This window comes from Stegostoma tigrinum, chromosome 35 (assembly GCF_030684315.1).
Source record: "Stegostoma tigrinum isolate sSteTig4 chromosome 35, sSteTig4.hap1, whole genome shotgun sequence".
In the NCBI taxonomy this organism is placed as follows: domain Eukaryota; kingdom Metazoa; phylum Chordata; class Chondrichthyes; order Orectolobiformes; family Stegostomatidae; genus Stegostoma; species Stegostoma tigrinum.
Genome location: NC_081388.1, coordinates 17,314,406 through 17,338,250, shown reverse-complemented (window position 1 = coordinate 17,338,250; position 23,845 = coordinate 17,314,406). Strand labels below are relative to the sequence as shown.

The 23,845-nt window shown below is 44.7% G+C and overlaps 2 protein-coding genes across 3 annotated transcripts in view; one reads left to right on the top strand and one right to left on the bottom strand.

Moving 5' to 3' along the window:
- rnaseh2a (ribonuclease H2, subunit A) overlaps positions 1-14,785 on the bottom strand; it is a 56,151-nt gene extending 41,366 nt beyond the window's left edge. The window contains exon 1 of the mRNA XM_059640024.1: positions 14,762-14,785. The gene's annotated coding sequence lies outside the window, so the exon portion shown is untranslated. The remainder of the gene's footprint in view (positions 1-14,761) is intronic.
- Positions 5,293-12,767, top strand: LOC125447470 (peroxiredoxin-1-like). 2 transcript variants are annotated; one of them, XM_048521840.2, is made up of 6 exons: positions 5,293-5,426; positions 8,668-8,785; positions 10,491-10,644; positions 11,478-11,600; positions 11,965-12,095; positions 12,492-12,767. In XM_048521840.2, exons 2-6 carry the CDS (start codon positions 8,680-8,682, stop codon positions 12,575-12,577), a joined length of 600 nt encoding a protein of 199 aa, XP_048377797.1. In that variant the 5' UTR covers positions 5,293-5,426; positions 8,668-8,679; the 3' UTR covers positions 12,578-12,767. The 2 variants fall into 2 exon arrangements, with proteins under 2 accessions (XP_048377797.1, XP_048377798.1); XM_048521841.2 differs by lacking the exon at positions 5,293-5,426 and adding an exon at positions 5,489-5,603.
- Positions 14,786-23,845: the final 9,060 nt, after the last annotated feature.

The window sequence follows — 23,845 nt, the reverse complement described above, 5'->3', positions numbered from 1 at the left end:
ATTCTTATCACTTCAAGCCAAGAATGTGCCATTGCTGCTATCTATGGGATCCTACAAGAAGTGTTATAAGTCAGGGTTAACTGAAACAATGTAATCAAACAAGGCACCTCTACACTACACTGAATCATAATGTGGTTTTACAGGAACTACAGGAAATGCTTGCAGGAACTTTATTGGCACTGCAATATATTCAAGACATCTAATGCAGCTTCAAAATGTAGTTAACTTGCTGTCTAAGACCTATTATCCATAGTGCAGCGTGGGGCTAAAAACTATATAGAGCATAGAACAGTACAGAACAGGAATAGGCTCTTCGGCCCACAATTTTGTACCAAACGTGACGCTAAATTAATCTATTCCCTTCTGCCTGCTTCTTGGTCCATATCCCTCCATTCCTTGCATATTCATGTCCTTATTCTAAAAGTCCCTTAAAAGCTTCTATCATATCTGCCTTCACCATCACTCATGGCAGCATGTTCCAGACACTTACCACTCTCTGTGTAAAAACAACTTGCCTCTCACATCTCCTTTGAACTTTCTCTCTCTCACCTTAAATGTACGCTCCCTAGGATTAGACATTTTAACTCTGAGGACAAACGATTCTGACCATCAACCCTGTCTATGCATCTCATAATCTTATAGACTCCTCTCAGCCTCTGTCCCTCCAGAGAAAACACCCTGAGATTTTCTAGTCTTTCCTTATAGCTCATACCATTGAATCAAGGCAGCATCCTGATAAACCTCTTCTGCATCCTCTCCAAAATCTCCATATCCTCCCTGTAATGTGGCAGCCAGAATCAAATGCAATACTCGAAGTGTGACCTCACCGAAGTCTTATAAAGCTACAACATGACAATCTGATTCTTGTACTCAATTCTCCAACCAATGATGGCAAATATGCCATACACCGTGGCAGTTTCCTCCCCTAAAGGACATTAGTGAACCAGATAGGTTCTTCCTGACAATCAGCAATGGATTCATGGTCATTATTAGATTCTCAATTCCAGATAATTTATTGAATTCAAATTCCACCATCTGCTATGGCAGGATTCAAACCTGGATCCCCAGAATCTTATCTGGGTCTCTGGATTAACAGTCCAGTGATAATACCACTAGGCCATCGCCTCCCCAGTAGTATCCCCCAGTTTGAGTTAAGACCATTCCGGCATTCCGACCTCACTGTAGCAGTCAGAGTGCCTGCTTTTTTTATTCATTTTGTGGGATGTGGGCGTCGCTGTCTGGGCCAGCATTTATTGTCCATCCCTAATTGCACTTGAGAAGGTAGTGATGAGCTGCCTTCTTGATCCGCTGCAGTCCACCTGTTGTGGGTTGACCCACAATGCCCTTAGAGAAGGAATTTCTGGATTTTGACCCAGCGACAGTGAAGGAATAGCAATATATTTCCAAGTCAGGATGGTGAGTGGCATGGAGGGGAACTTGCAGGCTTTGGTGTATTGATGTATCTGCTGCCCTTGTCCTTCCAGATGGAAGTGGTTGTGGGTTTGGAAGGTGCTGTCTGAAGATCTTTGGCGAATTGCTGCAGTGCATCTTGTAGATAGCACACACTGCTGTTACTGAGTGTCGGTGGTGGAGGCTTGTGGATGTGGTGCCAAACAAATGGTCTGCTTTGTCCTAGATGGTGGCAAGCTTCTTGTGAGATGTTCCCAGATTAACGTCTTCCTCAATTACAACATTACCCTCCAGGCCCAGCAACTAACTAAGGACAGTAGATGTGATAGCCTGCAAACACTCTGATTGAGCCTGCAGCCCCAGAAGAGCAGCAGCACCATTCTCCAAGGCAGATATAAGCTGTCAGTTCTTGGAGGGGGTTGAGGTCAGGAGGCAAAAAGAGGTTGCCACTGTCCTGGGGTGTCTTCCAAAGAAGCCTCTACTTCAATTAAATGAATAGCAGCCACAGCCCTGAAGTAGAGGGGAAGCTCTCTCTCAGTGGCAGTGATTGACTCATGGATGTTGAGGAAGTTGGAGGAGGCCTCATGAGCTGCCAAGACCCCTTCAGATACCTACCAGGCTTTGTACTGGAGGCGGTACAGGTGTTCCAATCCTCATGTGGCACCCTATATTATTCAATAAATGCGCAGTGAGATATGCTGATGAGCCAAAAAGCGGTGCCATGCAGCCAGCCTGCATATGTGTTTATTTGCCTGTGAAAGGAATGCATGGACTCATTAACCCAACTGCTCATAAATTACCCAGTGCTCCCCGACCCCCGAGCCCAATGAAGCCAGACCTCACCACCCCTCACTTCTCCCCACCCATAAGACAGGGACAACATTACATACCTGCTGCATTATTTTATTTTATTTTGAATCACATGATGCCTACACCCAAACTGCTGCCAAAACAGAGTCATAATTACTGCTCCTAGAGATCGAGAAAATTAGCTTCAATACTGAAAATACCTCAAAAAAGGAGCAGGTCTTGCAGCAATAACATTTTTTCCAGTCCCCATCTTGGATTACCCAGAATCTGTTAAGCCATCAATTCCTCCTGGAGACTGTGGTAAAGTTAACCAGATGCTAGCCTTCCACTCTTTTCTGATCCTGGATTCAGGGTCATTGCAGGCTCTGGCCTGGGAGGTGTATGTACCCTAGATGAGTGAGTGAGAGAGTCTCAATCCCATTCTTAGTGAGTTCAGATCTATAACTGTGTAATGGAATTTGGAGAGAATTGGACACATTCTTTTAATTGTTACTTGCAAACAATCATACCAGCTAATCTTTCAACCGAGATCATTTTTTTTTGGAATTTAGTTGTCCACTATTATTGTCTACATATTCAGCTAATGAGGTCCTCATTTCTGGAATTGACTGTCTAAACTTCTTATTTTAGGAGCCTGTCTCTTTGAGCAAATTGTAGACCATCTGCCCCAATAATGCCTTCTGAGGCTCACTGTCCAACTTTGCTCATCAACCTTCAATGGAGTGCCTTGTTGTGATAAAGATCCTACATAAATGCAAATTATTGTTATTAGAGCAGAAACAATTCTTGCAAATAATAAACAAATGTAGTGGTCTATAAAACCTAAATTGCTGGCTGTCTTCTGTAATTTTCCTGTTTAGTCAATTCCACTAAGCTCTGTATGCACAACTTTCAGTTGCACAGCAACTTTAACAAAAGACTCTGGGATATTTCACAGAACCACAAAGGACAGATGAGTTCAATGTGAGTTATGAAATACATAAAGGGTTGGTTTTACGCAAGGTCTTGCATTACCTACACACTTTACACAAGAGTCTATAAGCAGCGGTTGGTCCATGGAACCTTGCCTCTTATGATTTCTAATGCAATGTGGAGGGGAATGCTGCCTTTCTGATGAGACATTAAACACCATCTCCTTGCTCAGGTGAATGCAAAAGATCCCATGACATTGTTTTAAAGAAGAGCAGGTGAGTTCTCCTAGGGCCCCTGGCCAATATTTACCCCTCAATTAATGTCACAAAAGAATATATTATATGATAAAGATCACTTTGCTGTTGTGAGAGCTTGTTTTGTGCAGATTGTTGACATTGATTACACATCAGATATATTCCATTGGCTGGGAAGTGTAATGAGAAACAAAAACAGCAATTGCTGGAAAAGCTCAACAGGTCTGGTCACATCTGTGTATAGAAATCAGAAATAATGTTTTGGTTCAAGTGACCTTTCTTCAGAACTGCAGTGCTGTATGAAGTCTGATGAACATGCAAAAGGCTACCTCATAGAAATACAAGTCTTTCATTTCGCATGACAACATGTTGCAATGCTAAAAGAAAAATAGAAATTGCTGGAAAACCTCAGCAGATCTGGCAGCATCTGTGAACAAAAAGTAGAATTAATGTTTTGGACCCAGTTACCCTTTTTTTTGTTTAGTATGTTCAAGTGGTATTTGGCAATGCTGGGGAAAAGGATGGCTCTTAGTCAAATATGACTGTGTCTTCATCCACCAGACACGCCACCAACTGCAATGGTGTAGTATACATAAAGATAAATTCTGACAGATTAGTTCCTCTTCCTTATAGCCACTAAATGCAATGGTCCCCACACTACTTCTAGCTAAGATCTGCTAGTTCAGCAAATACAAATAACTGTGCTTAAGAATGTTCTATTTTAAAAGTGAATTATGTAAACTAAAGACTTTTGTTGTCTTTTTAAACAACTGTCTGATGTGAAACTACATTTGAGAATCTGCAAAACAATCAACTTAGAAATGCTAGATAGTAAAAACTCATTTCATAAAAAATATTTTTAAAAGCTATTACTGGGGAGAAACATCAGTGTCAGCAGCCACAAAACAACCGAGCCTGTTTTTACTAGTATCTTAAAGGAAAGAAAGAAACAACGGAGAAAACGATTCTAATATAATTATGGAAAGTTCACATACCCAAGTATAGGGTAGTAAACATTTCTAAGTGCCAGAGATGCTGCCTCAGGAATGCAAAGTTAAAGACTCCCTTTAAATGCAAGAGTACAACTATAGCTTGATGATTTAAAATCAGTCTTGTTTATTGATGCTTCTTTAACTTGAATCACACAATCCATTCAGAGAAGAAATCCCACCAACCCATCCCATTCCACCAGCCAGGTCAGGTCTATCTCTGTAGATTCATTTAACGAACAAGGTGAACTGTTCAACCACACAATGGTATATTGTTTAGTTTATGAGAGGCTGGTCTCAATTCCAAACTCCCCCTTGTTAATATTTCATCCAGGCATCACACTTGCCGAGAGTGACCCCATTAGCTATTCTCTCTTCCTTCTCCCATTGCCATCTGCCACACTTTCCTGATCATGAATCTCCCTCTCTCCTTTTCCTCATTACCCTTCCCAACTACCATCTCTCCCTTTCTGCCACCTATCCCCACGCTCTCTGTCCCTTCCTCTTTCTCTCTCTGCCACTAACCTGTTCTCAACCGTCCCTCCCCATCACCCTCTCTCAGTACCCTCCCTTACTACACCTTCACACCAACATCTTGCCTTTATTGTCTCATGCTCTCTCCAGCAATCACTATCCCACGCTGTATCATTTTCTCTGTCTTTCATCGCCACACAGTCAGTCTCTACCTTCTCTGCCACCCGCCCTTTCATTCCCACTGTCAGCCACAATCCCTTTCTGTCCACCCTCTCCTCTCTACAAACCACCTTCCCTCACCCTCATCAACGCCCTTCTCTCCATCACATTTTCTGGAAGTGACTAATTGTTAAAATTGCACCACGAAAACTTGATCTTGAAACTCCAAAGTCACACTGACGTTCACACTCTGTCTTTCCCTTTAATTCTTGGGGCTGGGAATGGATTCTTTTTTCGCTGAGTCATTGTGGACCCACGCTGTCTGAGATGTTTAAGCCTCGCGAGTTCTGGCTCATTATAAAAGGAAGAAGCGCGCTGTAGGGAAGCGCTGGCTACAAGAGTATAACGTGGGATCAATGTAAGTGTTGTAATGGGGAGGGAAAAAGAAACCACGCAACACCGGCGTTCGCGTGTTTTAAACAAAAAGCTTTAATTTGTGTGTAGTGGTCTTTTGCATAGAGTTGTTTAATTTTCTGTTGAAAGTCGATGCATTTTTTTTAAACTGAGGGTGGATGCAACCAAAAAATTGCATGCGGTAAGTCGATGGGTGCCTTGTAAATTTTCTAGTTGGGCTTTGAAGGTGGGTTTCGATGGACTGAAAGCTTCTAAAGTCAAAGCTGTAGCCTTAAAGGCAAAAGGCGCAGTGAGTGACGCAAACCTTTGTTTAAAAAGCATGTCGGAGCTCTTTCTCCCTCTATCTATGGAGGGCCCCTCCGGGGGAGGGGATGAGAAGGCCGTGTAAAATCCCAGCTCCATCTTTACAATTAGTTAAACAGCTCATAATGCGAGCTGGCTCGTATGAAAGTTACGAAATAGATTTGTAATCGTACTGATTTATCTGAAACCTCTTCCATCACAATCACTTCAATGTTTCTCAATGTATCAACTTCCTATTTTGCCCAGAAGACACTCTTTTACTGGCTGGGATTTCAAACTGGGCACTTAGCAACACTGTTAATGTTACAAAACAAGCGACTTGAAGCAAAGTACTCTTATGTGGGACGATTAGACTAGAAGCTTGATCTTTCTAAGAATGTTTCCCTTAGTGGTTTGCTGAATTGGTTTCCAGTGTAATCTTAATTTATATTGATACTTGGCAAACACCTTGAAGCACTGAAAGCACACGCTACAAATCGAAGTATTTGAGGATAAGCAACTTCCTGCTGAAGTCTTTAGCAATAAATAAGCTGTTGTCTTGCAATACTTGTCGTTAGTTGTCACGTTTCTTTGAACACATTTATGAACTTAGCTGCACCTCTACTGCGGAGTTTGGGGGGGTGGGGGGAAATGGCTGAACTAAAATGGTGACTTGACACACTTAACGTCAGCACTTTCCTTCAGGGGAAAATGGTGTAACACTTGTAGGTAGCTAGTCCACTGCAAGTAATTATTGAGTCTTGAGATAGTCCAGCTCTTTACTGAACAACCTTCCTTTGAGCTAGCCTTCATAAGGCTGTTCTTTGGTCTGATGCAATCTAGAGTTGCCCTGTTTTAAAAGGCTATGTATAGCTTGTGTTGGATACTGGTTTTTAGACTGATCGGTGGGTCTGGCTGTGCCTTGTCTGGTTAAGTGTCAACAAGCAATTTTTTTTTGTACTACCACTTCTATTTGGATAGTTGAAAACTCAACTGGACCCCAAGGAAGCTTATGGCCTTAAGTAATGTGTAGAGCTTGTGGAGCACAGCAGGCCTGGCAGCATTGTGTTTTGGGTTGGGACCCTTCAGAACTAGGGAGGTGGAAGAGCCCTAAAAGGGGTGGGGGCTGAGGAAGACAAGTGGGATGGTGATGGGTGCCTGCAGGTAGGTAGTGGTGGGATTGGTCAGTGAGGTGGGAGGAGTGGATAGGTGGGGAGAAGATACAGGTTCCCACCTCAAGGAGGTGGGGATGAGGGCAGGTTGGTCATGAGATGAGGCTGTGGGTGGGAGGTTGAGACCACTTGGGTTGTAGGTTCTTGATCACTTTTTTAGTGAAGCTTGTTCTGAGCCAATGATCCTTGCCTCAAAGGGACTGATGTCTATTGACAATTTTTATCAAAAATGTTGAACTAAGCCCAAATCTAGTGGGTGGTTGCACCACTAATCTCCTGTCACTTAAGTTGAAGCTTTATTGGCTTTCCCTGTTTATTGACTTTAAAAGGCTCTCAAGTCAACAGTTGTAGAGATGACATCTACTAACTTCTGTAGTGATCCTGTGTGCCAAACAATTAGTGGCATTTAAGTAGCCAGTTTTCCTAATCCTCACACTCTGACTTTTTATGCACAATGGTTTGTTTTGGCTTACCGCTCATCAGGTCTCAAGTAGACAACACTTCTCTAGAATGAGTTGGGTCAGTCAATGGCCCTTGTAGGAGTCACTGCATAGGAATAGCTTTGAAATCCTGGTAATGGCAAAGTTAATGTCACTTCCAACTGTGAACACTTTGATTCTGCAGAGGCTAGTGACTTGACTTGTCTTGCTGCAGCTGGTACAGATCTGTGGAAATAGGTAAACTCTTTACAACCAAGGTATACTATCTATTACTTGGAATGCTGCACACTAAGTGAATCGGCACTCAAACTTGTGCCAGTTGTATCTACAATTTAAGTTTTCTTAAATGAAAGCAACTTTCTCTAGTGGAAGAGAAGCAATATCCTAAACACCAGTAAAGTTTGCAGTGTCTCAAAACAAGTATGTAGGTCAAGTGTCTCTTTCATAATTAAACTGGACAATGATTGATCATTTAGAGATAATGGGAACTGTGGATGCTAGAGAATCCAAGATAACAAAGTGTGAAGCTGGATGAACACAGGCTAAGGAGCATCTTTTGTGCTCCTAAGATGCTGCTTGACCTGCTGTGTTCATCCAGCTTCACACTTTGTTATCTATGTTTGATTAGAATTTACTTCTAATGTTCCTCTGAAGCAAATGGTACTTGCAGCCAGGCCTCCTGGCTCAAGAGTGGGTCCTACCGCTGCAGCAGGGAATGCCTAAACCATGACTGGTGAACTTTTTAGTCCACTATCTCACTTTCCTCTTGTTGTTGCCAGTGTTCTGGCTTTGTCACAAATCCTTACTTCTCCTCTCTAGTCTGCCCAGCAGCCATTGGAATATGCCTTGTGTATTCCTGAACCTGACTTCATTGCCTCTTGTAAACTGCTTATGGGCAACCCTTCTCAATCCTATGACAACATCCCACATATAAATTGTAACAGGTGGGTTTCTTAACACTAAGTCCAATTGACTGATTTCAAATAAAGTGGTGGGTTTGGTTCACTTATGCAATCAGTTTTTGCTGAAATTGCCTTGATTGGTGATCAGATGATAGCTGTTGAGGATTTGAGAAATTTAGCCTTAGTTCCCTTGGTCTAAAATTTGATCCATATCCATCTTTTTGTGACTCCAGTGTAAATCTCCCTCCAATACCCAAGCTCTTTTTATTGATTAAACTTGTAATTAAGTTGTTTGGTTTTTCTCTCTCCTTGCTTGCTCTCGCTTGCATGTGCAACCCTCCAGGGGGACACAAGTTGCCACAACCTACTCAACATATTCAGAATGTCTTAAGTTCTGATCACCTTCAAGGTCAAATGCTGACTTATCTCATAACATCTTTCCTTTACAGTAACCAATCAAGATGTCAGCTGGAAATCTTAAAATTGGTCACCCTGCACCTGATTTCACAGCCAAGGCTGTGATGCCCAGTGGAGAATTTGAGGATCTAACTCTGTCCAAATACAGAGGTAAACTATTTTTGTTCTTGGTTATTAATGCAACACTGTGCAGCATGTGAACAGTTCTGCTTCAGTGTGCTCAATTGCAGCAGTCTTGGCAAAGATCTAACAGACTTTGTCCTAATGCTGGAATCTGATCAAACTCCAATTGCATTTTGAGTACAAAGTCTGCTATGGCCCCACAGGTTGCACAGGTTTTCACAGATTCTTAAGCATGATCTAATTGAGCTTTAAAATGGAAGAAATTGTGCTTTTGTTATGGGAAGCTAAGAAATACTGGAATAGGGAGCAGCATGTATTTTAAGCAGATCCTTCCTTCTGCCAAATAGGCAAAACTTTGCCTTTTAAAAACTGAAGGATAACTTAATCTGATCACTATTAATGGTGCTTTGAAATTGAGGCATACATTCACCACTGTTATTCCCACTGGCAATTTTGTCTTTGACAAGACCAACGTTTGGTGCTTATACCTAATAACAGTTGACCTGAGTGGTCTAGTATGCCAGTACCACTGGGCCTGGAGTCACATTTAGGCCAACTAAAATAGACTTGCCTCCCTAAAGGGCATTTATGAACAAGGTATTGACAAACTGTTTTCATCACCATTAAAACAGTCCTTTATAGTCTGGCTTGGTTTTTTCAACATTGAATTTGTATCCTCCAGCTAGTGTGGTTGGATTTGAACCTGAGACTTCTGGATTACTTGGTAGCTTTACCACTGCGTTACTCTGAGACCAGGAAGACTGTCAAATCCTCCCTCGTGAAAGAACAAGTTGTCTGTTACACTAACTTGCACGTGCCTCAAGCCCACAATATTTCCTTCAAATTTTGGAACTGTGTTCCCACCTCTTTTGTAATGCACCCTAGGTCAGCTTTTTTCTTTGAAACTCAGTGCCTCATCTAGACTCATTAAAGGTGCAAATGTTGATATAATCAGTTAATTGTTTCAGCCACTTGCCATAAAGCACTTCAGCTTTCCCAACAAGCAGAAATTCTTCTCATTCTCCAATGAGGAACCACTCTAAGAGGGCAGCACAGTGGCTCAGTGGTTAGCACTGCAGCCTCTGCCAGGGGCCCAAGTTCAATTCCAGCCTCAGGTGACTGAGTGGAGTTTGCACATTCTCCCCATGTCTGGGGGTTTGCTCCCACTTCCTCCCACAGTCCAAAGATGTGCAGGTTAGGTGGATCAGCCATGCTAAATTGCCCATAGTGTTCAGGGGTGTGTGGGTTATAGGAGGGTGGGTCTAGGCAGGATGCTTCAAGGGGTGGTGTGGACTTGTTGGGCCGAAGGGCCTGTTTCTACACTGTAGGAATCTAGTCTTAAAAATTGTGAAACTTAGTGAAAAGCTGTTTAAGCCAGGGTTACATGTCTTTCAACAGCACCTGAAGATTAAGCTGTATTGGCTTGATTCCAATTGCTTGAGTTGAACTCACCAAAAAGCTTCATCTAATTGCATAATTGAGATCCTAATTCACTCTTGTTCAAACCTTTCTTTCCACTTGCCAATGTCACCACCTCCAGATTATCATGTATTTGTCACTTCTCTACTAACATGAGGTGTCTTCTGTACTTCCCCTTGAGCACATCCTTGCTACTTGTCAATTCATGAACCATTTGCTAGTACCCATTTAGCTGGCCAATAGAGCATGGCAACATCTAGTAAAATTGGATGAAAAATTCTTGTCATGTCTAATACCAACTTTCCTATTTCAGGAAAGTATGTTGTATTGTTCTTCTACCCTCTGGATTTCACCTTTGTCTGTCCAACGGAGATCATTGCATTCAGTGACCATGCTGCTGAATTTCGCAAGATCAACTGTGAAGTAATTGGTGCTTCTACAGATTCTCACTTCAGCCACTTGGCCTGGTAAGAATTCTTATACTGCATGCCATTCTATCAGGAATGACCTCTCTGCCAATAGTTGACCAGAACCACCTTCTGTAAAATTCACTGCACTGCTAGCTAGCCCAACCATCAGTTACTGAGGTGTCTGCTCGATTGCTAGATATTGTCATAACAAATGACTCTGTTGATCCAAGACTTGTCCTCCTGCTTTATTTTTGAGCTTGCTATCTAGTGGATACAGATTACTTGGTCAAGAGATCTGGTTAGGATTGTTTAAAGTCTAGTATCTTTTGGGACCAAGTTATCCTCGTGTACTCCTTTTTAATCCAGTATATGTGCAGTATCAGGAAACTGGGACTAGTAAGTGATTTGACAATCCAGGGCAAGCATGGGCCATATGGCATGTCTTGCACCAATAAGTGTGATCCTTTGAATTGTCAGCACCTCTCTACTCCCTCCCAGTTTCTAGGGAGAGAAAGGTATGCAATTCACTATTCTTCAGTTACATTGATCTGAGGCTTGAATCTCAGTAACCAGAGTTTCCTTTGAATTGGAAGAGAAGATTAATGCCATGTGCCAACAAAAGTTCCCACTGTTTAACCATTTGGCTTGGTTATAAGCCAATACTATTCTCTTTTGACCAGCCAAACTGACAAAGCCAGTGATAACCAGTTCATAATCCACTGGGTCTCTGATCATTTCCTTTTAGAAGGAAGTAACATGTTGTGTGTGACTTGTCAATTATTTTTACATGCCTGTGCATTGATTCTAAAGAATTATTTGGTTAAGGTGGGCTTCTTTAATTGGAGTATTCTTTTGACACTTAAGCTAATAGGTATTAACACTCTTTTAAGGACCAAGACTCCTCGTAAACAGGGTGGTATTGGCCACATGGAGATTCCACTAGTTGCTGACCTAACTCAGTCCATTGCCAAAGAGTATGGCATCCTGAAGGAGGATGAAGGAATTGCTTACAGGTTGGTATAACATAGTCTGGGCCTTTAGAGCCTCACTCGGCACTTGAATTGCATCCTTTCTGCTTTGGTTTCAGACCTGATCACACTTTCTGCTGGCAATTGCTAATGTTGAGATTTTGTAGTGGGTCAGTTTTTGATATGCACCTAATGTATAGGATATCAAAGTCCAACATTCTTGTTGGAGCACTCCTTACTTTAAGGTGGCTTTGTCACTGGAGTTGGTTTCAAATGTTTTAGCCTGAGATTTTGAGGAAAGAAACCTTTGTCCATTGAGGTGGTCAAGGTTATCAGTTTGAGGGATGCTGACAAACCAATTGTTCATAATGACACTTTCTGGCCAACTTGCTTTTTCTCTCTTATCCAGAGGACTCTTTATTATTGATGAGAAAGGAATCCTGCGCCAGATTACAATCAATGACCTTCCAGTTGGCCGTTCAGTGGATGAAACACTAAGGCTGGTGCAGGCCTTTCAATTCACAGACAAACATGGTGAAGGTAATGATCAAGATTTCAGGCTGACTAAACTAGCAGTCCCCAGCTAAATGGTATTTGCAATTATGAACTCTTACAATTCCACTTGCAGAAAGTCACTAGGTGTTACCTCAGTGGAGTGCCTAGCTGATGTAGAATTTGTCCAAGTTGTACTTTGCACTGAAGTTAATCTTGTCTGGACTAATTTTTAATTAGTATGTTCTTGTGGCCAACCTCGTGGCACACCCAGCCTTCTAAGACCTACTCGAGGCAAGGTGAACCTTGCCTAAATGAAAATTGACCAGATACCTTCTCTTGCAAAAGCCAGTGTACTGCAATAAGAAGAACTGGTACTAACAGACACTTTAATGGTATCATCTAACACTCTGAAACTAATTCTTTTTAATCCTTTTTCTCCAGTTTGCCCTGCTGGTTGGAAGCCTGGCGCAGACACCATTAAACCTAATGTTAATGACAGCAAGAAGTTCTTTGAGAAACAATCCTAAATGTTCCTGCTCCATCCATGTGTTTAGGATTCAATGAGGAAAGTTGTAATTTGTTATGCAGGCACTCGTGATGACCTAGTGTAAATTGCTGCAATTAGGATGTTTTTGTCTAAGCATCTGAGTAACAAGGTTCAGCTGTGCTCTTGTAAATTTTTTGAACTGCCAGAATAAAACTTGAGCAAAATTGGCACTTGTTTTGTAATGTTTGCTCTAATTATAAGCAGCACACTTGCAGTTAACAGTGCACTAAAGTAGTTCCCTTATTGGATCACTCCTGCACAGGATAGTGTTCTCATTAAGCTAAACTTGTGGTGGTTTGAGTTTGACACTTGGGAGGCAATATCACCAGTGGACCCAGACCATTAAAAAGGCACAGCAGTAAAGACAAGTGACTTGATCCAAAAAATCAAGAACCCAGCAAAGATGCACCAAAAGAACACCACTGTTAACAGATTAACTCAGTTATGCCTTTGGTCAGGTGATTCCTTTGGCAGGAGTACTAGTGAACTCAGTGCATGTGTTTACTGCTAGCCTAATGCACATAATGTGTTGTTGCTGTAGGCTCCACTTTCAGAAATCTGAATGAACTTGTACTCCAAGTGTCGCAGATCAGCAAGTTGAGCACAGGGTACAAGTGTCCAACTTGTAAAAGTCTTGAATGAACTAGTAAACTGCAAACTTGAGGCTGCTAATCTCAAAGAAACAAAGTACTGTATCCCCTCAACCCTTCTAATCTCAAAGGTAGCATAAACTGCAAATTTAAGGGAGTTTTGTCTAATCACTCCACAATTTGAGTGCGAACTGGCATTTGCAGCTAATGCCCTTAAGCATCTAGGTTTTTGAACTAATGCTTTTCAGAAAGCAGGGGCCTGTTGGGCTACTAGAATTGTTAATTGAGAAACAGTCCGCTTCCCTCTTGCTCCTGAGTGGCCATGTTAATCCTGCATTGCAATGTATTATGGCCTAATTCTTGAAGTCCCATTCATCTGACACACTCTGAACTAAACTAATGGCATTGCTAGACTGACTGACCTTTTTCTATATATGCTTGATGCACCCAATCTTGGCCCTCCGTTTCAGCATTCTCCCTTTATATTGCAGCATCTATCACAGCTTCTGAAATCCCTTTTGAGCCTGGGGGCTTATCAATATTAAGCCATGTAAAGCTGAACCTTTTTCAGGAATAAAATCTTGCACTTTCTAGTGCCTACTTGCATTACAGGTTCTTAAAAGATGCTTACAGCTGATATAGATTTTCTTTTAAATTAGTCACTTATGAAATGTGGTGGTCAAATTGTGTAGAGTAAACTACTGCAGGATATGGCTTTAGTGGGGTTTTTGACCCGAGTAAACTACACGTTTCCCAGTATTATGGGATCTTTCACATCTATCTGAGGGCAAACATAACTTCACTCCATGATTTCAGTAGCTGTTTGCTTTGGCAAACAGTTTTGAGCTAGGTGTGAACATTCTGAAGTTGATCCAGAATCAACGTGTTGTGAGGCTTCTGAGCCAGGACTAACAAGATTCCAAATTACATTCCTAACATTTTATTAGTTGATCTCAGGTCATGAGGACAGGTGAGTGCTGGTTACTCTTTTTTTTTTTGTCTTTATGCAATGACCCTCCATGGGAGGTGGCTACCTAGTAAGATTAGGTTCAGTGGATACCCTGCTACCCTCAGACATCTAACTAGTAGATAGTAAGTGTTTAAGGAACATTTTTTTATTGCAAGAGTACTTGCCAGCCTGTATCTATGCCATCTGCACCAACCATGCCACCCATGTACTTCCCATGCCAGCCCTACATCCTGCCACTATCAACTAGTCATCATACTCCAGTCCTCCAGATACTTCAACATGCATTGGGCTCAACCCACAGACAAGCTAAATGTCATAAACTATATTTCCAAGTTTTGAAGAGCAGTAGTCCACTAGGTAAATTCCCCCTTTTCCTTAAGTACTTACTCACTTTTAGATATGGTTATCCCCATGACATTAGTCATTAGTGATTCTTCATGCTAAAGTATTGCTTTTACAAAGCAGGAACAAATAGAAGCCCCTGTTTAAACTTTCACATCAACAAGATAGCTTTTGAAGTACAGTGACTGTACACTACTCCAGGCAGAGTACAAACATCATGATCAATAGCAAATCATTATTTCAGAAATGTTTACATACTGACCAGAACAAGGCAGTGTTCCACAAGTTTGATTGTCTTCAGATAGTTGCTGTTGGAGTTTTACAGATGTGAGGACAGACTGGGCTTGGTTTAACATCTGATCCAAAAGATAACATTTGTGGGGTGTGCCCTCATCAGTAATTGAGACTTTTAACTCATGCCTGACCATTCAATCTTTTGAGCCTTTCAGTCATGTTATTCATGTACTTTTTTTTAGTTCAAGCCAAACCATGCTCTAATAACACAAAATAATGGCAGAGTTCAACTCTTAGGTTAAAACCTGACATCAAATTGCAAGTGATTCAAAATGGTCAGCCTGCTGTCAGATTATAGACTGCCTGTGTGCAGCAACTTGCAAAAGTCAAGGATCTTTCTGATACACTAATCAAGAAATAGCTGAATCTGTTGATTTACCTGATTTTGCCCAATCAGGTGCACTATGGGAATGCTCTCTGTAGTCATGCTTGACCTTTGATAGATATCTAGGCTCCTTTGAAATAACTTTCCAAACTTGTGACTTTACCACCACCTAGAGGTACACCCCTACTATCTTGATTTTTGGAACATCAGAACATTCCCCTCTGTATAACAATGTGGATATTCCTACATCAAGTTAGAGGAGAAGAGGGCTGACTGGATCACTCCATAAATAGGGTTGGCATGAACTTGATGGGCTGATTTGCTCCATTGGTCTCCTAATGCCTATGAAGATTTGGCAAAATTTGTAAAGGGAAAGGCCAGTTTTCAGTGCAGACTCCTTGTCTGAATTAAAACTAGGAAGGAGGTCCATCAGTTACGCAGAAGAATAGAGATGGGGTCTTATGAGTTTGAGTAGCACCCACCTAATAAAGCACTTAAAATGGAGGTGGTGGAAAGAACATGAATTACCCAATTAAAGGTAATATTGAACTTAAAGGGATGAATGATTGTATCAGTAATGATTTTTAAAGGATGTCAGTGAAGTGGACCTCATAGAACATGCGTTCTCTCGATTAACCTGGTCCCTTTAGGGAACCCTGGCTGACCGATATAAACAGGAGTGTCAAACGTGCTGCTCAGTCCAGGAGCAGCTCTGAGCTGGCTGGGTCAGGGTCGTGTACTATGCACGTACAAGTAAGGGGTGTCTTGGTGATGGCATGTTATTTGTGGAGTTACCAAAAGTGTAATGATGACGTGCAATGTCTCCCCATACAGTACTGGGGTAATGTTGGCCCAGTGGAGAGGAACACCCAACTGCATGTGCTTCTCGGAATTTGGCTGATGCTGAACGAAGATATGCCCAGATAGAGAAGGAAGATCTACCGGTCATCTTTGGCTTTAGGAAGTTCCACCAATACCTAGATGGATGTAAACTTGTAATAATAACAGGCCACAAACCCCTGCTAGGGCTACTCAAATAGGACAAGGCTCTGCTGCCCATAGATTCGGGTTATTTTCAGCAGTGGGCTCTCATTCTAGGTGCGTACGATTATAAGTTGGAACGCTATCCAGGGGGCGAAGCAGCAAATGCAGATGCTTAATCCCGCTACTATATACACCTCAGTGGTGCCTCCACTGGGAGGGTCAATGCTGGTTTTAAACTTTCTGGACACATTTCCAGTCATCGCTGACATCAGACTGTGAACGCACCAGAAGATCTGGTCCTGGTAAAACTGAAACAGCTGGAGGTGTTAGGGGAAACTAAAGGGCCATCCCAATTGGAACTGAAACCTTTATGGACCTGGTGAGAGCAGACCACCAGAGAGGATGGTGTTTTATTATGGGGAGTGATTGTCCTGAGCAATTTGACCACCAGATACTGGCTGAACTCTACCGAACTCTACATCCAGGGTCTTCCAAAATGAAGATATTGGTGAGAAGTTATGTCTGGCGGCCAGGATTGGATGCCAACATAGCTGTGTTAGTGGAACAGTGCCCAGAGTGCCAACAAGGACAATAATTAATGCCAGCAGCTCCACCACGTTGAGGGGAATCCAGGTAAACCTCGACATTTACACTTCAACTGTGCAGATCCTTTTACAGGCGCAATATTCTTGGGCACTGTTGTCACCCATTCAAAGTGGTTGGACTTTCATTTGTCAAACACAGGGACAATGATTGAAAAGTTGAGAGTATCTTTTGCAATACTCAGGAAGTGTTGGTCACAGGCAATGGGCCATCGTTTACCAGCAGGGAATTTGAGTATTTCCTGAAGTTGAATGTCATTTGGCACATGAGGACAGTTCCACGCCACCCATCATCCAATAGTCTGGCAGATAGCGCAGTCCAAACTTTGAAGACAGACTTAAAAAAACAGCCTGTAACTTCACGCGATGCCAAACTGACCCGGTTCCTATTTGATTATTGGACCGGCCCTCATGCAGCTACAGGGATGGCTCCAGCAGAGTTAATAATGGGGAGAAGACTCTGCACCAGGTTAAATCTGATCTTCCTGGACCTGAGGAGGGGGAGAGGGTGAAATTGCATCGGGAACATCAATGCCAGACACGAGACTCTGCTAAGCGAGAGACAGGAGGTAAAGGAGATAATGGGAACTGCAGATGCTGGAGAATCCAAGATAATAAAATGTGAGGCTGGATGAACACAGCAGGCCAAGCAGCATCTCAGGAGCACAAAAGCTGACGTTTCGGGCCTAGAACCTTCATCAGAGTGGGGGATGGGGAGAGGGTTCTGGAATTAATAGGGAGAGAGGGGGAGGCGGACCAAAGATGGAGAGAAAAGAAGATAGGTGGAGAGAGTATAGGTGGGGAGGTAGGGAGGGGATAGGTCAGTCCAGGGAAGACGGACAGGTCAAGGAGGTGGGATGAGGTTAGTAGGTAGATGGGGGTGCGGCTTGGGGTGGGAGGAAGGGATGGGTGAGAGGAAGAACAGGTTAGGGAGGCGGAGACAGGTTGGACTGGTTTTGGGATGCAGTGGGTGGAGGGGAAGAGCTGGGCTGGTTGTGTGGTGCAGTGGGGGGAGGGGACGAACTGGGCTGGTTTAGGGATGCGGTGGGGGAAGGGGAGATTTTGAAACTGGTGAAGTCCACATTGATACCATTAGGCTGCAGGGTTCCCAGGCGGAATATGAGTTGCTGTTCCTGCAACCTTCGGGTGGCATCATTGTGGCACTGCAGGAGGCCCATGATGGACATGTCATCTAAAAAATGGGAGGGGGAGTGAAAATGGTTTGCGACTGGGAGGTGCAGTTGTTTGTTGCGAACTGAGCGGAGGTGTTCTGCAAAGCGGTCCCCAAGCCTCCGCTTGGTTTCCCCAATGTAGAGGAAGCCACACTGGGTACAGTGGATGCAGTATACCACATTGGCAGATGTGCAGGTGAACCTCTGCTTAATGTGGAATGTCATCTTGGGGCCTGGGATAGGGGTGAGGGAGGAGGTGTGGGGGCAAGTGTAGCATTTCCTGCGGTTGCAGGGGAAGGTGCCGGGTGTGGTGGGGTTGGAGGGCAGTGTGGAGCGAACAAGGGAGTCACGGAGAGAGTGGTCTCTCCAGAAAGCAGACAGGGGTGGGGATGGAAAAATGTCTTGGGTGGTGGGGTCGGATTGTAGATGGCGGAAGTGTCGGAGGATGATGCGTTGTATCCGGAGGTTGGTGGGGTGGTGTGTGAGAACGAGGGGGATCCTCTTGGGGCGGTTGTGGCGGGGGCGGGGTGTGAGGGATGTGTTGCGGGAAATACGGGAGACGCGGTCAAGGGCGTTCTCGATCACTGTGGGGGGAAAGTTGCGGTCCTTGAAGAACTTGGACATCTGGGATGTGCGGGAGTGGAATGTCTTATCGTGGGAGCGGAGGCGGAGGAATTGGGAATAGGGGATGGAATTTTTGCAGGAGGCTGGGTGGGAGGAGGTGTATTCTAGGTAGCTGTGGGAGTTGGTGGGCTTGAAATGGACATCAGTTACAAGCTGGTTGCCTGAGATGGAGACTGAGAGGTCCAGGAAGGTGAGGGATGTGCTGGAGATGGCCCAGGTGAACTGAAGGTTGGGGTGGAAGGTGTTGGTGAAGTGGATGAACTGTTCGAGCTCCTCTGGGGAGCAAGAGGCGGCGCCGATACAGTCATCAATGTACCGGAGGAAGAGGTGGGGTTTGGGGCCTGTGTAGGTGCGGAAGAGGGACTGTTCCACGTAACCTACAAAGAGGCAGGCATAGCTGGGGCCCATGCGGGTGCCTGCCTCTTTGTGGGTTACGTGGAACAGTCCCTCTTCCGCACCTACACAGGCCCCAAACCCCACCTCTTCCTCCGGTACATTGATGACTGTATCGGCGCCGCCTCTTGCTCCCCAGAGGAGCTCGAACAGTTCATCCACTTCACCAACACCTTCCCCCCAACCTTCAGTTCACCTGGGCCATCTCCAGCACATCCCTCACCTTCCTGGACCTCTCAGTCTCCATCTCAGGCAACCAGCTTGTAACTGATGTCCATTTCAAGCCCACCGACTCCCACAGCTACCTAGAATACACCTCCTCCCACCCACCCTCCTGCAAAAATTCCATCCCCTATTCCCAATTCCTCCGCCTCCGCCGCATCTGCTCCCACGATAAGACATTCCACTCCCGCACATCCCAGATGTCCAAGTTCTTCAAGGACCGCAACTTTCCCCCCACAGTGATCGAGAACGCCCTTGACCGCGTCTCCCGTATTTCCCGCAACACATCCCTCACACCCCGCCCCCGCCACAACCGCCCAAAGAGGATCCCCCTCATTCTCACACACCACCCCACCAACCTCCGGATACAACGCATCATCCTCCGACACATCCGCCATCTACAATCCGACCCCACCACCCAAGACAATTTTCCATCCCCTCCCTTGTCTGCTTTCCGGAGAGACCACTCTCTCTGTGACTCCCTTGTTCGCTCCACACTGCCCTCCAACCCCACCACACCCGGCACCTTCCCCTGCAACCGCAGGAAATGCTACACTTGTCCCCACACCTCCTCCCTCACCCCTATCCCAGGCCCCAAGATGACATTCCACATTAAGCAGAGGTTCACCTGCACATCTGCCAATGTGGTATACTGCATCCACTGTACCCGGTGTGGCTTCCTCTACATTGGGGAAACCAAGCGGAGGCTTGGGGACCGCTTTGCGGAACACCTCCGCTCAGTTCGCAACAAACAACTGCACCTCCCAGTCGCAAACCATTTCCACTCCCCCTCCCATTCTTTAGATGACATGTCCATCATGGGCCTCCTGCAGTGCCACAAGGATGCCACCCGAAGGTTGCAGGAACAGCAACTCATATTCCACCTGAGAACCCTGCAGCCTAATGGTATCAATGTGGACTTCACCAGTTTCAAAATCTCCCCTTCCCCCACCGCATCCCTAAACCAGCCCAGTTCGTCCCCTCCCCCCACTGCACCACACAACCAGCCCAGCTCTTCCCCTCCACCCACTGCATCCCAAAACCAGTCCAACCTGTCTCCGCCTCCCTAACCTGTTCTTCCTCTCACCCATCCCTTCCTCCCACCCCAAGCCGCACCCCCATCTACCTACTAACCTCATCCCACCTCCTTGACCTGTCCGTCTTCCCTGGACTGACCTATCCCCTCCCTACCTCCCCACCTATACTCTCTCCACCTATCTTCTTTTCTCTCCATCTTCGGTCCGCCTCCCCCTCTCTCCCTATTCCAAAACCCTCACCCCATCCCCCTCTCTGATGAAGGGTCTAGGCCCAAAACGTCAGCTTTTGTGCTCCTGAGATGCTGCTTGGCCTGCTGTGTTCATCCAGCCTCACATTTTATTAGACAGGAGGTAAAGTTTGGTGCCAAAACCATGGGAAGTGCCCTGCATAGGTATGAGGAATGGATGCACAAGGTCATGTCCCGTGACATACAAATTTTGGGTCGGTGAGGCAGCCCCGAACGAGCACATGCACCACAGAAAGCTGCAACCTCACAAAAGGGGCAGGAGCGAAACACGCCCTGCCCCTGAGAACATCCAGCATGCTGTCAGAATCCAGGGTTGACACCCTCTGCCTAGCATCGAAGAAACCTCTAAGGATGAGATGGGTATGGCAGATGTCATAGCCTCAACCCCGTTACTACCTGAAGAAGAAGATGAGTTTTAGCTGAGACATTCAGGGCGCAAGAGGCAGGTTATGGTTTGGTGCGTGCTTTCGGTATCCGAGGCTGAGTCAGAGGTACCAGATCTGGTATGAAAACACCTCAGAGAAGCTACAGGAAAAAGAATGGGTCTGCGTCTCAGGCCTTAGAGGGAGAAGGATGTAGTGATTGGAATGAGCTTGGCTAGCTGGCCCTCAATAGAATAGGAGTTCCCTGATTGGAGCTGTTAATCCGGTCCAATCAGGGAGCCCCAGCTGACAGATTTAAACAGTAGTGTCAGGGGTTCTGTTCACTCTAGGAGCCGGATGTGTGCTAGCTGGGTCAGTGCCTTATACTAAGTAAAGAGTGACTTGGTGACAAGATACCAGCCTTTGTGGAGCTATTTTAACTTTTTTTTAACTTTGCATGAGTGCCAACTCTTGGTAGATAGGGTTTTACAGGTGCACTTTCTACCTTTGAGAGCATACGTAGATAATAGTTTTCACAAAAAGGCATTTGCATCAGTTGTGGCTCAGTGAGCCTTCTCCCATCGAAATCAGAATGCTGTGAGTTCAAGTGCTACCTCCGGGACCTTTAATCCTGGCTGATGATGCAGTGCAGGACAAGGGAGTGCTGCACAGTAAATGCTAGTTTTTGGGTGAGATGTTAAACCAAGGTCCATCAACATCTCCAGACAGAAAAGGCCCTGTGGGCACTATTTTAATGAATAGCAATTGAATTCTCTAAGGTGTCCCAGCCAATATTTATCCCTCAATCCACATCAGAAGAACAGATGCCTTCGTCATGCATCTTGCTTCCTTCCTTGCATAAGTGAGCTGCAGCGCTTCCTGCCAACATTCCCTGTGAACTGCTTTGAGGGTCCACATACCTCAATCGCCATCTCCAGCACTGACTTCCAGCACAGAAATCACTGCTACACGTGGACCTTTGAGCCCACACAAAAGAAAACAAAATCAGAGGGAACATTGCACAAAATTGTACAGTCTGGGCAGCATAGTGGTTAGGGCTGCTGCCTCATAGTACCAAGGACCCAGCCTCAGTCCCACCCTTGGCCGACTTGTGTGGAGTTTGCACATTCTCTCCATGTCTGAGTTGCTATACTGCAGGTGCTCTGCTTTCCTCTCACATCACTGGACTGGTTAGGTGGATTATCCATGGGAAATGTAGGGGCATGGGTCTGGGTGGTATGCTTCTGAACCAAATGGCACACACCATAGGGAGGATAGAGGCCATTCGGTGCATCACGTCTGCAAGGCCCTGCAAAAGGGAGAAATTAGAGTTAACACTTTGGGTCCTGTGACCCTTCCTCTGAGGACATGAACTCTGGTTTCTCTCCACATATGCTGCCAGACCTGCTGACCTATTTCCAGCAATTTCTGTTTTTTTTTCCTGATTTCCAGCGTCCACAGTTCTTTCGGATCTTCTGTCCGAAGAGCGTCCCACCTAAATCCAGTCACCCTACCTTATCTCTGTAACTCTGCATTTCCCATGGCCAATCCATCTAACCTGCACATCTTCGGACTGCGGCAGGAAGCCCGAACACCCAGACGAAACCCACGTAGACACGGGGAGAATGTGCAAACTCCGCACGGACAGTCGTCCCAGACCAGAATCGAACCCGGGGACCTATCGCTGCAGCAGTGTTTCCTACATTCCAACAATGACAATGAAAGAGATACTGGGAACTGCAGATGCTGGAGAATCCGAGCTCCTAAGATGCTACTTGGCCTGCTGTGTTCATCCAGCTCCACACTTTGTTATCTATAATGACAATGAAAGCACTTCAAAGTGCTCAGGTAAGTCCTACGGCTGTGAAAGGTGCTATGCAGATCCAAACTCTGCCTTCGTTCACACTGCAGACTCCCAAAGCACCACGGCAAGCATCATCCTTCACTTATCCAATGCACACTTAGCCCTATGTCCCAGCAGGGGGCACTGATTAGCAATACTGAAGCCCTGGACTCCTTACGCCCACTGCACTGGAATACTGAAGCTGATTAGTACGCAACACCGATTCGGTTTTCTAACTTCGAACCTTGCAATGGACACTACCACAAAGAGTGCATTTTCCACATTTAAACACTGGGGAATATACAAAGGAACATATATAATATTGTCAGAGTTAACGTTTCAGGTCCAGTGAACGTTCTGAAGCAAGAGTCGCTGGACTTGAAATGTTAACTCTGATTTCCCTCCATAGACCTGTTGAGAATTTTTTTGAGCAATTCCCGTTTTTGTTTCTGATTTCCAGCATCCACAGTTCTTTCGGCTTTATATATAACATTGTCATTCTTTGATTTAACCAGCAAGAGGTGCTGTTGGACTGTAGAAGCTGCGGTCATGGTTTAAAAACACTGATTCTCGGCCAGGGGGCGCTGAAGTAACGTTACTAGTTCTACACAGACTCAAAACAACACATCTCTCGCTAAGCCAAAGAGAGTATGGGGGATAACTGTCAATGAGTAATCTCACCGGCTTTATCTTAATCATCTCAAGAAATATCCTTACCTACTGCATAAGCTATGAGTTTTAAAGAAATGTCAAAGCAGTTTACAAGCTTATTCATCGTGAGTGAGCCTCAATCCTTTCTTCTTCGGGGAGAGAGAGAGTTAGAGACAGAGACTGAGGTCCCAAGGTAGACACTAGTGGCAGTGTGAGTGCCAGAGGTAAAGTCACAACAGCTCCTTACAAGGAAATAGAAGAGGAGGAGGAGATGGAGGGGATGAGAGAGAGAGAGAGAGAGAGAGAGAGAAGTCCAAGAAAGAGAATGGAGAGAGGAAGCTGAAAGTATAGTCAAAAGAAACGGGATTTCAGAAGGATGGAAACAACTTGATTAGAGCATCAGTGTAGGCAGGTAAATGGACTGCAGAATTCTGGCAAATTAAATGCCAGAAGAATATGACCATAAGTCAACAAGAAGTAGGAACAGGAGCAGGCTGTTTGTGCCCTCAATCCTGCTCTGTCATTCAGTTGGGATCATGGATAATCCGACACTCCTTGCATTCACTTTCCTTCCTTTCCCTGTAATTCT